The sequence below is a fragment of the Artemia sp. Qi Xiang Cuo genome, chromosome 4 (assembly GCF_049724085.1).
Source record: "Artemia sp. Qi Xiang Cuo chromosome 4, ASM4972408v1, whole genome shotgun sequence".
Taxonomy (NCBI): Eukaryota; Metazoa; Arthropoda; class Branchiopoda; order Anostraca; family Artemiidae; genus Artemia; species Artemia sp. Qi Xiang Cuo.
In genome coordinates, this window is record NC_142797.1 from 67,224,914 (window position 1) to 67,237,420 (window position 12,507).

A 12,507-nucleotide genomic window follows, 5' to 3' on the forward strand; every position below is an offset into this window, starting at 1 on the left:
TTTTATTTTTGTTTTGGATTTTGTATGATTTTAGGTTATTTTAGTTTTTATCTCTGTTTCTTAGAGTTGAAGGCACCTTATTTTATTCTGGCAAAATATCCGCATCACTTTAGTTGTCTTTTCCTTCTCTGGGCCGTAGTCCCGTTTGTTTTCTTCATTTTAAGATTTCAATCTCTTATTGTTTTAGACAGCGCTGACGAAAATGCCATACTGCAGCAAGAGCTTCATAATTTTAAAACAGATAATTGTAATACAAAAAATTGTATTTCTATTCTTGAACTTTTTTATTTCTGCACTTTTTGTCTATCAGCAGTTTTCCCCGACAATATTTCCAACTGTTAGAAAGTTTCAGCAAGTAGTTTTTGTGTACGGGTTCTTTTTATTTCTATTTTGCTTGTGAAAGAAAAATTGTTAGTAAAATTATTATAAACAATTTTTTTGGCTAGGACAATAAAAACCGTTCTTTATTCAAGGAAACTAGCCCATTTTTACTTCAATTGGCCTTGTGATATGATTCGTTGGTAATATTAGCTACAGCAGCAGTGCGCTTACTTTTTCCGTCATAAATGATATATTATCTTTCTAAAAATGTGAAGGTGTTCCTTGAAAGCGGCCAAGACTCAGTTTGTAACTATTTCTAGAACTTTATATTTTTTTTTAAATCCATAAGTACCTGAGCTTTCAAAATTTTGTTGTCGGACGTAATTTATTCCTGGGCAAGTCTAGAAAATGTCTAACAAAAAGTGTCTAATAAGTGTCTTAATACAAAACGTTGATTATGAAAGAACACATAAAAAATTAAGTCTTATGAATTTCTTAAGTTTATTAGTATACTATGATTATAATAAAAGCTGTGAAATTAAATTTTGTATAAATGTTCAAAATATTAATGTACAGGATGGAAGCTAATTATCAAGTGACATAAAGCCTTAAAATATGTCCTGTGAACGCTTAAACAGCTCATTTCAACAGCTGTTTCAATTTTATGTGTTTTTGTGCTAACTGAAATAAGGAGTACTTAATATATTCTGACAAAGATATTGATTTAAATGGTCTAACTTGTATTTAATTTGCTAAAACCCAAAAATAAGGTAATAATTTAGTTTTTTTTCAAGTAGTGAAAGTAAAACATCTGCGCGTAACATGCAGAAGCAATGATTAAGCTCTCTGAAAGACTTTTGATATGGGTAGGTAGGGTTTTCAAAATATCATTTTTGAAGTTTATTTTATTATAGTTGCCCGATTCACATTTTCTCTTTAGTTAATTTGTTTCTTATGTATGCTTATACTTCAATATAAAATAGGAAAAGCTTCTTGTTTTTGAGCAAGTTTAGATCCCTCTTTCAGGAAAAGTCCAAGTCATATCATAATTCTGGATTAGTGAATGCATAGATCTGAAGCTAATGGATTCAATGATTTAAGCACCTCATCCATTTGGTGCAAGTCACAGTTGTAGGACTTTGGTAATATTGTGTGTTTCATGGGTAAGGGCGTATCTAGGGTCTGTGTTCAGAGAGAGGGGGGGGGGTTTCTTCGGGACGATTTTATAATAAAAAAACTGATTAAAATGCACTAAAATTAGTTAATTTGTTTATATATGTTTTTGTAACATTATTACGAGCAATGTTTTTTTAGGGGGGGGAAGGGGGTCAAACCCTGAAACCCTCCTTTTTGTTCAGAGGTAAAATAAACCTTCATTCCCCTCCAACTAATTCTTTGATGCCTGGATTTTAGTCAAACGCCGAGAATTTTTGGATATCACCATTTCAAAAACATGATTCATTCTTGCTGAGTCGAAATGTTTAAAAATTAATTATGAATCTTAATCATTTATTCTTTTAACCGATTAATAATTAATCAATTTTCTTGCAGATGAGGGATTATGTAAATCACATTGGACAATGCCTGAAACTGAAAATTCAAGCAGAAAACGGGAGCGATCTCGAAGTCGTTCAAAGAGTCCTGAAAGACCACCTCCAGCGCATCGCTCCCACATAGAAACACTCACGCAACCTCAAATGGCCATTCCCTTTCACCTGAAACATCCCTTACTTTTTAGTCAGAATTTAATATTTAACAACGAAGCGGCTAAAATTCGAAAGAACAATTTGTCGGTGGAGCAAATGAAGGAGATTGAAAGAGAATTTGAAAGAACTACACTTCCTGCTTTACAAGCTCGGGAAAAGCTAATGAAAGCACAAATGGAAATCAGGGTAATTTTATTTCACTATTTATGAACATTATATGAACCAGTTCAAGATAAAAATCTGTTTGTTCCGTAAAGTAGACAGTGGAGGTAAGTAACAAGGAAAATAAAGTGATCGCCTCAAATATATTGTACTGAATACTTAAATGATCGGTCAACATTTTATTTGTTTTATTTCTTTTTTTTGTTCGTGTCTGTGTGAGTTTGTATTTGACTATGATAACTTTTTTTACACTTTAGTACAAAGTTCAAATTTGTTTAAAAAACTTTAATTATCTTTAACCATCAAAGCGTTTACGGAATTAAATAAAAACAAGTTTTTTAATACTTTAAAAAAAGCTTCTTGTTCTAATTAATTATTAGAATTGCCCATGTGTTGAAGGAGTCGTTCTCAAAGAATTGGAACAAAAAGTAAGACTTTAGCACAAAATATAGGGTATTGAGGAGGGGGCGGCCTTTTTCGTATACGGGGTAACTTATGTTTATTTTAAATTTTAACGTTGCTCCTTACTTTAAGTTGAAAAAGCTTTTTTAATTTAACTCTCGATCGCATTCTAATTAAAGCTGGGAAATCCACCCTCATTCCTAGGAAAATTTCCCCCTGTCTCGAAAAAATTCCTCCATGGAAAGTTCTTCCCATACAAAACCTCCCCCCGTCAGGAAATTACCCAAGACAATTCCACCCTTGCTGCAAATTCCCCCAAGGAAATTTCTTGCTGACGGTCCCGCCTAAGAAATTCTCTTTAGCATACCTTTATTTGAAAAAGACCGGTTATTTGTTTTGATTCTGATCGTTTTCTCAAGTAAGCCAGAAACCCCCCTCCCCCCAGCTATTCAGAATGTTCTTCCCGTAAATTCATCCTCCCCGCAATGAAAAGTTTCCCTTGCAGAAACTTCCACGCGGAGAATTTCTTGAGATGATAATTCCCCCATGAAAGATTTCTGCCGTGGAATAGCCCCAGGGGAGTAGCTAAAGTGTATTTATTGGAGGGGGGGCAGAAGGGGTACTATTGAAGTAGGTGCTATTCAAGTGGTAGTGAAGAAAAGTAACTATTTAACAAACACACTGCTTTGAGAATTTAAAAACATAACGCAATACATTATAAACAATAAACACACGTTAAACAATCTCAAATATAAGTGCTGGTGCTTAGCTTTTACTAAAAATGTCAGCAATGAGCTGTTGTAGACGACAGTAGTGTAGCGTAAAAATGTTTTCGGGTGGGCGAAGGTGAATGTCGCATACATTCAGCTTTTTTCAGCCAGATTCACCACTAATGCTGCAATACTTATCCACCCTCTAATTCCTCCATCCCCCATGCCCAGCACAGGATGCTCAATCTCATAATTGAACCAAGCTCTATTGTAACAGCCCCGGGTATTTCACTATTCATTTGCTCGTAATTTTGAATTGAGTTCGACTCTGTAAGATTTAATATGTTGTTCTAAAATTATAATGTACGTGATTTATTGAAATATTATTTATGATTTTTTGTTAATTGATTTTTTTGTGGGTTCGCCTATTTATATTGATAAATAGCATTGGTATCAGCGGGTCAAAGCCTCCCCAAAAAATAGGCAGCTGAATAGCGCTGTCTGAGTAAAGATACACGATAAGTCAAAATATTACCACAGATTGTGAAACATTGTATGGTGACATATTCCCCCCATTTAAATAGCGACCGTATTTTAAAATTGAAAGTATTACAAAAATAAAGTTAGAATTACTAAATTATCCATTGGACATTGTTTGACAAAGAGTATCAAGGAAATATGAACGAGTCTTGGCATCATTGTGGCACAAACCTTAAATTAATTAAAAATTGCCAGGGATGCCAATAGGAAGGGAAAATTGACTCCTAGAGTTTGAAAATTACCTTCCCCTTTGTATCTTTGTTCAAAAAAACGAATTCTATAAGAATTCCACAAAAGTTTTTCTTGTGTAAATCAGGGTATGGGGGTAAGCATTTCGGGAGGGGGTTACACTGGATATTGTTTCTATGTCTATAATACCCTTCACAAGCAAAGAACGGTCTCCTAGTGCTACATGATTAAACTGATCGCACTAGAAAAAGACAATGGGTTGTTACCGCTTATACTTGCACATAAAGTTTCTCAATTGTGACTTTGTGAGAAAAATATACTTACTTTGTATCAATTTACCACCTCACTTTTTCGGAAAGTATATTTAGCAGCAATCTGATACAGAGATACATGATACACTAGTAGAAATGGCGTTGCTTTGTGGCAAATGCGACTAATTTCAGTCATAATTCTTGGCACATTTAGGCCTATGTCAGTTTCTTTTTTTGAGCTGATTAAAAGAAATTCTAGAAAAATGAAAAATAGCGAGAAGTCAGCATGGTATTGTACGCAGAGGCAGTTTAATAGTTATGCGTTAGTGTGTGAACTCAAAATATAAAGAATAGGACGCTAACGGCGCTTATTAGGTATTTCATAGACAAATAAGAGAATTATAGTTTCAATATAATATTAGAAATACAAAACAAAACAATTAAATGATTTCTGGAGCAGATCCCCCACTACCAAACTCAATGACCAAACTACAACCGATTTGACCTATCTAGTTATAGTGCAAATAGCATTATAAAAAGCGTAAAACAAGAAAATCTAATCTCATAGATTTTAGAAAGTAAATTTAAATAAGAAAGTAAATGAGTAAAAGAAAGAAAGTAAATGAGTAAAAGAAAGTAAATGAGTAAAAGAACTCATAGATTTTAGAAAGTAAAGGCACCTTAAATATCAGAGCGGACAATTTACCTGAGCAAATGTGGCAAAATAGGAAGTATGGAACATTTTTCAATTTTGGCATTAACTAGGCTAACAGTTTACTTGTTGATTATGATTCAAAGGCAGTATATTTGGAAAAAAAAATAAATGTGGAACATATTACAAAGCATAATGGACCCCTATTTTTCTCGTTTTTCTTATGTTAAAAACGAGCATGGATTAACAAAAAAAAATTGTCTGCTCAAAATAAAGAGCCAATTTGACACTTAAAAGGAGCAACAGTTTTAAAGCTACTTAATGAATTATAGTTATTTTCCAAATTTTGTGGGGATAACTGCCCTTCCTTTTCCCCTTCAACTACGCCACTGAATAACCTCCCTTACCTCTACAACGAAATCTTCGGGAGAATTTTGGCCCCACTGAAGATTTCCCCCAGATAATTCCCCCGGAACATCTCCACATGTAAAATTAAGTACCCGAAGAGAAAGTAAGATAAAAAAAGGAATTTCGTGTATAAATACTAGGAAATCCTCCCCTTGTGAAATTCCCCCTGGAAAAATCACCTCTGGACCCCCCCCCAGCAATAAATTCTCCCTATAGAAAATCTCCAACAGAAAATCCCCCCTGAAATATGTCTGTATACTTCCTATTAATAAACAAGCTATTATATGTAAGCTATAAGTGAACTGCATAACGTACAGCCCTTTCCCCAAGGGCTATGGGGGTTCATTTCATTCACAAAGGCATATTTGTTGGACCTTTCAACTATGGTGAATGAAATAACTATCTCAAAATTTTCATCAGTTGACTTTGGGAAAAAACGGGGTGGGAGGGGGGATAGTTACCGTCTATTTTTTATCATTTAAAAGGGAACTAGAACTTTAATTTCCGTCCAATTGTGGCCTCTCTCGATCTTGTAAGATCATTAATTCGATACGATTATCCCCGTGAAGAACAAAAAAAAAAAGAAAAAAAAAAAAGACACTTCCGTGTTTCCGTGATTCTTCTCTCTCAAATTTCAAAATTCCCCAATCTTTTCAGACGAGAGTTTGAAACCATTGTGGTAGGTTTTTCTGGTACGGTGAATCTAATAATGCAATTTTCATTAAGATCCCACGAATTTTTGAGGGTGTTTGCCTCTTTTGCGAAAATCTGGCAGATTTTTTCAGGCTCGTAGCTTTAGATGGGTAACATGAAACGTAATGAATCTCATATCTGTGGAATCAGGATAAAAAGCTGATTCTTTGAATGTTTGTTTGTTATTAAAATTCTGTTGCTTATAATTTTGGTTACTATTGGGCCGAGACGCTCCTTACTAACAGTTTATTACTACGACCAGTTTGATAAAGTATTAAATTCAATAAAATACTAAAAGAGGTACCCAATTATAATCAGTTGATGTGAAAAAAAGAAGAGAAAGTTCGAAGCGTGATTCTATTTTGTTTAACACTGGCCATGAGGTGCACACCGGTCGAGTCAATTTAAGGAGACAAGGAGAATGTATTTTTCAAAACCCAAGGGGTCAAATTGTTTTTCCAATTTTCTATGGAAATAAAAAAAGCGCTAAAAAATACTGAATAGGGTATTAAGTATTCAGTAAAAAGATTGGAGAATATCTACTCTTTGACCCTCCCCCCTCCGGTTAACGTCACTAGCGTACATTCAACAATAGTCCCGGCTGATTTGCTGTCTGGAGAAATCATTAGTTTTGAAGATCTTTTAGCACGACTAGATCGATTTATTAGTGGAAGGTTCTCCGAATATTAACTTTAACGCAGTGGCATCACATATTGGAGGGAAGGGGGGGGGGCTGGCGTTTCTTGCCATTCGATAGGAGAAAATGAAAGGATAAAATCCTACTACGGAGTAACAGAGCATTATCAAACTAGTTTTAAATTAAATAAATAATATGAACATTTAAACTAAGACTAAGACTAAAAAAAAAAATTCAAAAATACAACAAAGTACGAAAGTAAAATGAAAGTTTATTTTTTCAACTGAGAGTGAAGAACTATATTAAAACTTAAATGAACAGAAATTATTTTGTATATGCGGAGTGGTTAGTCAAACCCTCTGCTCCTTAAGCTAAAGTCTTACTTTTGCTTTACTAAAAGTATTTATCAGTGCAACGAAGTTAGTTAGTGAGTTATTGCAAGTGTTTTGTTTGCCAACTGCATGTCAAAATTTTGAACTATTTGTTTCTGAACCACTGAGAGAAGAAGTCCAACATTAGTGTAAGCAGCAAAGGGTTGAAGAGGGGGGCAGTCAGCTTCATGTGCAGGATAATTTTTTCTAGTTTTAATTTTAATATCATTCTTATGTTTCTTATGTTTATGTTCTAGGTTTATGCCTTGACGGTACGATGCGTTCGTAGAATCCTAAAATATAGTACCTGCTCTTAATTTTTTTGCTTCTTTCTATGTTTATTTTAATCTTGAAGTTGTATTTAACCGGGGAAGTAAAAGTCTCGTAGACACAGATGATGCTGGATGAATTTATAGGGTTTTTGCGAGTTTAGGATGCAAGAATAGGTTTGAAAATTAATGTCAAGAAGTCTAACTCACGGACACTAGGAAGAAGTGAAGGTGAAGAGGTGATGTTGGGTAATGAGAAGATCGATCAAGTGGACAGTATCATTTGCCTTGGATTTATTATTAGTAAGGACGGTGGGTGCAGTGAAGATGTTATCTTCACTGCTTAGGTGGGTGCAGTGAATAGCAAAGGCCCAGGGTGTTGTTTTTTTACAGTTGAAAAACGTTTGGAAGAATAGGAAGATCAGTTTGTGAACCAAGGTTAGAGTATTAGAAGCTGCAGTGATGACAGTAGTCAAGTATGGTTCTGAAATTTCGGTAATCCAATAAACAGAGGAGGATTTGCTAAAAAAAAATTCCAGAGAAATTGCCAACGGATAGTTTTGGGTACCCAGTTGACTGACCGTATCTCAGAAAGTAAATTGTAGGAAAATTGGGCTTCAATCCTGCTTTCTAGGGCTATAATGGGAGAAAGGACGAGATGGCAAGGACAACTTATGCGGATGAAGGGGTTCTAAGCGTTTGACCCCCTCCCCTGGGAAAGACCCCCCCCCCGAAAAAAAAAATGCCCCCGTGGAAAATCCCCCATGGAAAATACCTCCCGTTAAGTAACCCCCGCGAAAAATACCCCCCACTCACAGAAAATACCCCCCCCCCCCCAAAAAAAAAAAAAACATATATATTTCCCCCCAGAAAATCCCCCACGTGGAAAGTAAGGTCTCCAAATTTGAACATTTTATTTGAGTTTTGTTTTGTTTTTAGTTTCCTTGAAAAGTGCTATGGAAAGAGAAAAAGAGGAATTTACACCACAAGTATCTTATGAACTTAGAAAAAAAAACGCAAATCCATTTTTGTTGAAATGCCTTCCATATGAACTTCTGCAATTTTTGGCAGAAGAGGGCACAAAATTATAAAAAAGAAAAAAAGTAGGCGAAGAATCATAAAATTAAGCTAAAAACATGCGGCACAAAAAAGTTTAAGAAAGTTTAGCTTTCCTTTGAAAAGATAACTCGCTTTGGGAACCAACAAATTTTTATTGTTTAAATTTTTACAGACGAAAGGGTTGTCGAATTTCACGAGTTTGCTTTCCTTATCTGTGGGGGCTGACAATCCCCACGTCTTCTCTAGACCAGAATATAATTTGCACTTTACAAAAAAAATAATAATAATAATAACCGTGTGTTATCAGTTCAATATACATATTCTGATATTTATTCCTGACAGTCTTTACACTTCCTTATTTATTAAAGTAAAAAAGTGAAAACATTTAAAATGTGTTTTTTTTTGGTAAAGTGAAAATTATGTCCTGGTCTTGAGAAGGCGTGGGGTTGTCAGCCCTACTCATGTTAATTTATGCTCGTTTTCAGTTTGACTCGGTTATTTATTGTAATTTCTGTTTGTTTTGGGTTTAATTTATGTATTGATGGTGTTTTCCGGTAGTTCTACGCTTGGAAAATTATTTGAATATATTTCTACTCATACTTGGGTTAATGAAGCTCTTTACTATTCTTTGACATACTTTTTTTTTTGGAAAAAGTTTTTTAAATTAATTTGTGTTGATTTTTTGTTGACATAGTCTTTTTCATAGACAACAAATATTTCATATCTTTTTTTCTATTAGATTCCATTGGTTTTAGTTTGAAGATTATTTGACTTTATTTTTACTCGTTTTTGGTTTAATGACGCTCTTTTCTTTTTAAAAAAAATTTGTTCCGTATGTTTTCCATTAACAAATGCTATTTTAAAGTTATTAAATAAAAAAAAACAAATTCTTCAACTGAAAGTAAGGAGCAACATCAAAACTTAAAACGAACAGAAATTATTATGTATATGAGAAGGGATGCCTCCTCCTCAAGACCTCATTCTTTACGCTAATTTTTTTTCTATAGTATTTTAAAACAAAGCCTATTATTCTAACTAAAAGGCCACTGTGTTTCGGGAATCGTTCTTGAAGAATTACGACAAAAAAGCCAAATTTTAACGTAAAGAGTAAGGTCTTGTGGAGGGGACAACTCCTTTGGTATACGTAATAAGTAAGTAAGTAACAATGGGTTTATTTAAAAAAAAAAAATATATATACATCATCGATTCCCTGAAGCAATGCTTGTGCGGGATAAAACCCACCTAATAAATCAAAAAACCAATAAACCAAAAAAGAAAAAAAAAAGAAAAAAGAAAAAAAAAGAAATAGAAAAAAAAAAAAAAAAAAAAAAAATAATTAGAGCTCAACTTACCGGACCCGAAAACCAACGAACCTCCAAACAACACCCAACAAAATAAAATAAATTTATTTACGTTAAAGTTTTGATTTTGCTCCTTACTTTCAGTTGAAAAAACTTTCTTTTTTTTAATTTAATTTATGATAGTTTTAAAATAATACTACGAAATCTGGCTGTCTCTCAATGAAAAATTCCGGTATTTGCTTATTATAAACCACTCACTCAAGTTTACTATGTGTAAAAATCGAGAATATAGCAGTTTATTTGTTAGTTTTTTCGGTACTTTAGAAACAAATTTGGGATTTGCTTATTATGGGAAGGGGGGGAGTACAGTATAGCGGGCCTGAAGGAAAAATGTGTTTTGTACAATTATTCTGCATATTACGAAGTAAAACTTGTTTTCTGACATCAAACTGTCCAAATACTTTACACCCCTCCTCCTCATGCAAAAATATATAGCCCAAATATATATATATATTTCCAACCTATTTTGTCACTCGTCTTTCTATTTTCTCATGCTAAGCTGAAAGAAACTAACGAAGAAACCGGTTTGTTCTCGAATTTTACACAGCGTAAACTTGAAAGAGTGGCGTATAAAACACAAGTACCAAAATTCCTTCCCCCTATTGAAAATAAAAAATAAAACTAAAACAAAATTCTCAAATTTGGAAAACCTGGTTTACCACGGGGGGATATTTACCGGAAGAGGAGGGGGTCCATGGGGGAATTTATTGACGGGTATTTTCCGGAAAGGTGTTTTTATCCCCCCCCCCCCCCCCGGGGGGGGGGGTGATGATAAAACGTCGGCCATCAGATGAAGGATCAAAGATTTCCAAAGACTTTTTTTTGTTGGGCAACCGTTTAGGGCCATACAAAAAGCAGGTCATCCTCGTATAAGGTGGGAGGAGGTCATAAGGATAGATTTAAGGGAAATGGCAACTTCGTGGGAAGGTGTAAAAAGAGAGGCTTTGAATAAATTGGGATGGAGGAAGAGCTTGCGTAGCTGTGTTGGCCTCAGGTGGCTTGTTTCTGATGTGAGTTTGTAGTGGTATACACATAAACAAAACTCAAACTAACGAGCCCCAGCAGGTCGGATACAGTAAAAGTTTCGTGCCCACTGTAGAAGTAGGAACAGAATTTCTTTACGATAGGAGGAACGCTGAGACGACCTTATAATAGTAGCAGCAGCCGCAACAGCAGTCACAAGCGTCAACAGGAGTTAGGTTCCATAATGGACAGAAAAGAGGTGGTAAGACAGCACCGTAATATGTGTTTATTCTTGAATAAAATTATGTCGCATGAAGTGAAATCGTGTAAAGTCATTTATTATTTTGTAGGCTAACTCATTTTAACATCTCCTATAATCTATCTATTTGTTTTTTTTATAACAAGGCTAACCAAGAAGAATCAAATGCTGCCCATTTAGTCCGTCCTTGGGATCATCCGTTCGTAAGATGGCAACCATGGTTAGCTTCCTCACAAAATAGCACTGAAAGTGAGCAGAAAAAGACTGAAGATTAGACCAGAATTCTTAATACTATTTTTTTAAGCACAGTATATTCGAAAAAGCGGCAAACCAAAGAATGAGTGTGGGAAGAAGCTAATCGACTTCAATGAACCCTTTAGTGAGACCTCGCAGACTTTTTCATATATCAGTTGTACAATATGACATGGGTCAGGCGAGGGGGTGCTTACAGATTCGCTAAGACAGAAGAAAAATAAGCAATTCTGCTCAGAAAATAATGGAAGTAACAGCTGGAAAAAATGTAAGGGTATGATGCCCCGCTCCATTTCTACACACTAGGCTGTAAGCCCTGCTTTAAAAATTGATGATCAGCAGTCAATATAACACGGTTAATAGCCGAAAGATGATACCCATACAAAATACATCTAAGAAGTTTCAATATATATATATATATATATATATATATATATATATATATATATATATATATATATATATATATATATATATATATATATATATATATATATATATATATATATATATATATATATATATATATATATATATATACACACACACACACACACACACACACACACACACACACACACACACACACACACACACACACACACACACACACACATATATATATATATATATATATATATATATATATATATATATATATATATATATATATATATATATATATATATATATATATATATATATATATATATATATATATATATATATATATATATACAGAAGAAAATGAATATCAAAACCTACTATTTTTTTTATCAAGGAGAGGTTTTAGTGCTATAAAATTTTTCATTTTATGTGTTGAAATTGTAGCTTCTATAAGTCGTAAAAACGTTGGAGTTTTTTCGATAACGACAAAACCTTGTGTAAGATTTAAGCTGGTGCTGTGGGACCTTTCAGGAACCTGATTATGTTGTGCCAGATATTGAGAGCAGTTATTTGTTCTAATCTATTTTTCTTTGACTCTAATCTTTCACGTTGGAATTTTCTAACAACTTTTTGGTGCATTATCTGTGATCCAGTGATAATCAGTTTGTTTGTACAGATCTGTTGTTTATAGTGCTTGTGATAAATAAATGTACTGTTTTCATTCGTCAGTCTCTTTTTTTTACGACATGTTGCCAATTGCTTGCGCTCAAGCAAGGTTATTTTTCTAGTTAGCTAGCAGCTTATATCTCATTAACAATTTACTTTTCCTTTCTCAAATATCTTACTGGTAAAACCATTTATTACACTAAACTATTATTATAAAACTGTAGTTTTGCATCAATAATATACAAAACC

At 33.9% G+C, this 12,507-nt stretch overlaps 1 protein-coding gene across 3 annotated transcripts in view; it reads left to right on the plus strand.

Annotated features, from left to right (window-relative positions):
* Nucleotides 1–11,596, plus strand: part of LOC148953349 (uncharacterized) — a 49,142-nt gene extending 37,546 nt beyond the window's left edge. For all 3 annotated transcript variants that reach the window (XM_089087637.1, XM_089087636.1, XM_089087635.1), the window contains exons 5-6: nucleotides 1,873–2,213; nucleotides 11,100–11,596. In XM_089087637.1, coding sequence (XP_088943763.1) covers nucleotides 1,873–2,213; nucleotides 11,100–11,228 — 470 coding nt within the window. In that variant the 3' untranslated portion in view covers nucleotides 11,229–11,596. The remainder of the gene's footprint in view (nucleotides 1–1,872; nucleotides 2,214–11,099) is intronic.
* The last annotated feature ends 911 nt before the right edge of the window (nucleotides 11,597–12,507 follow it).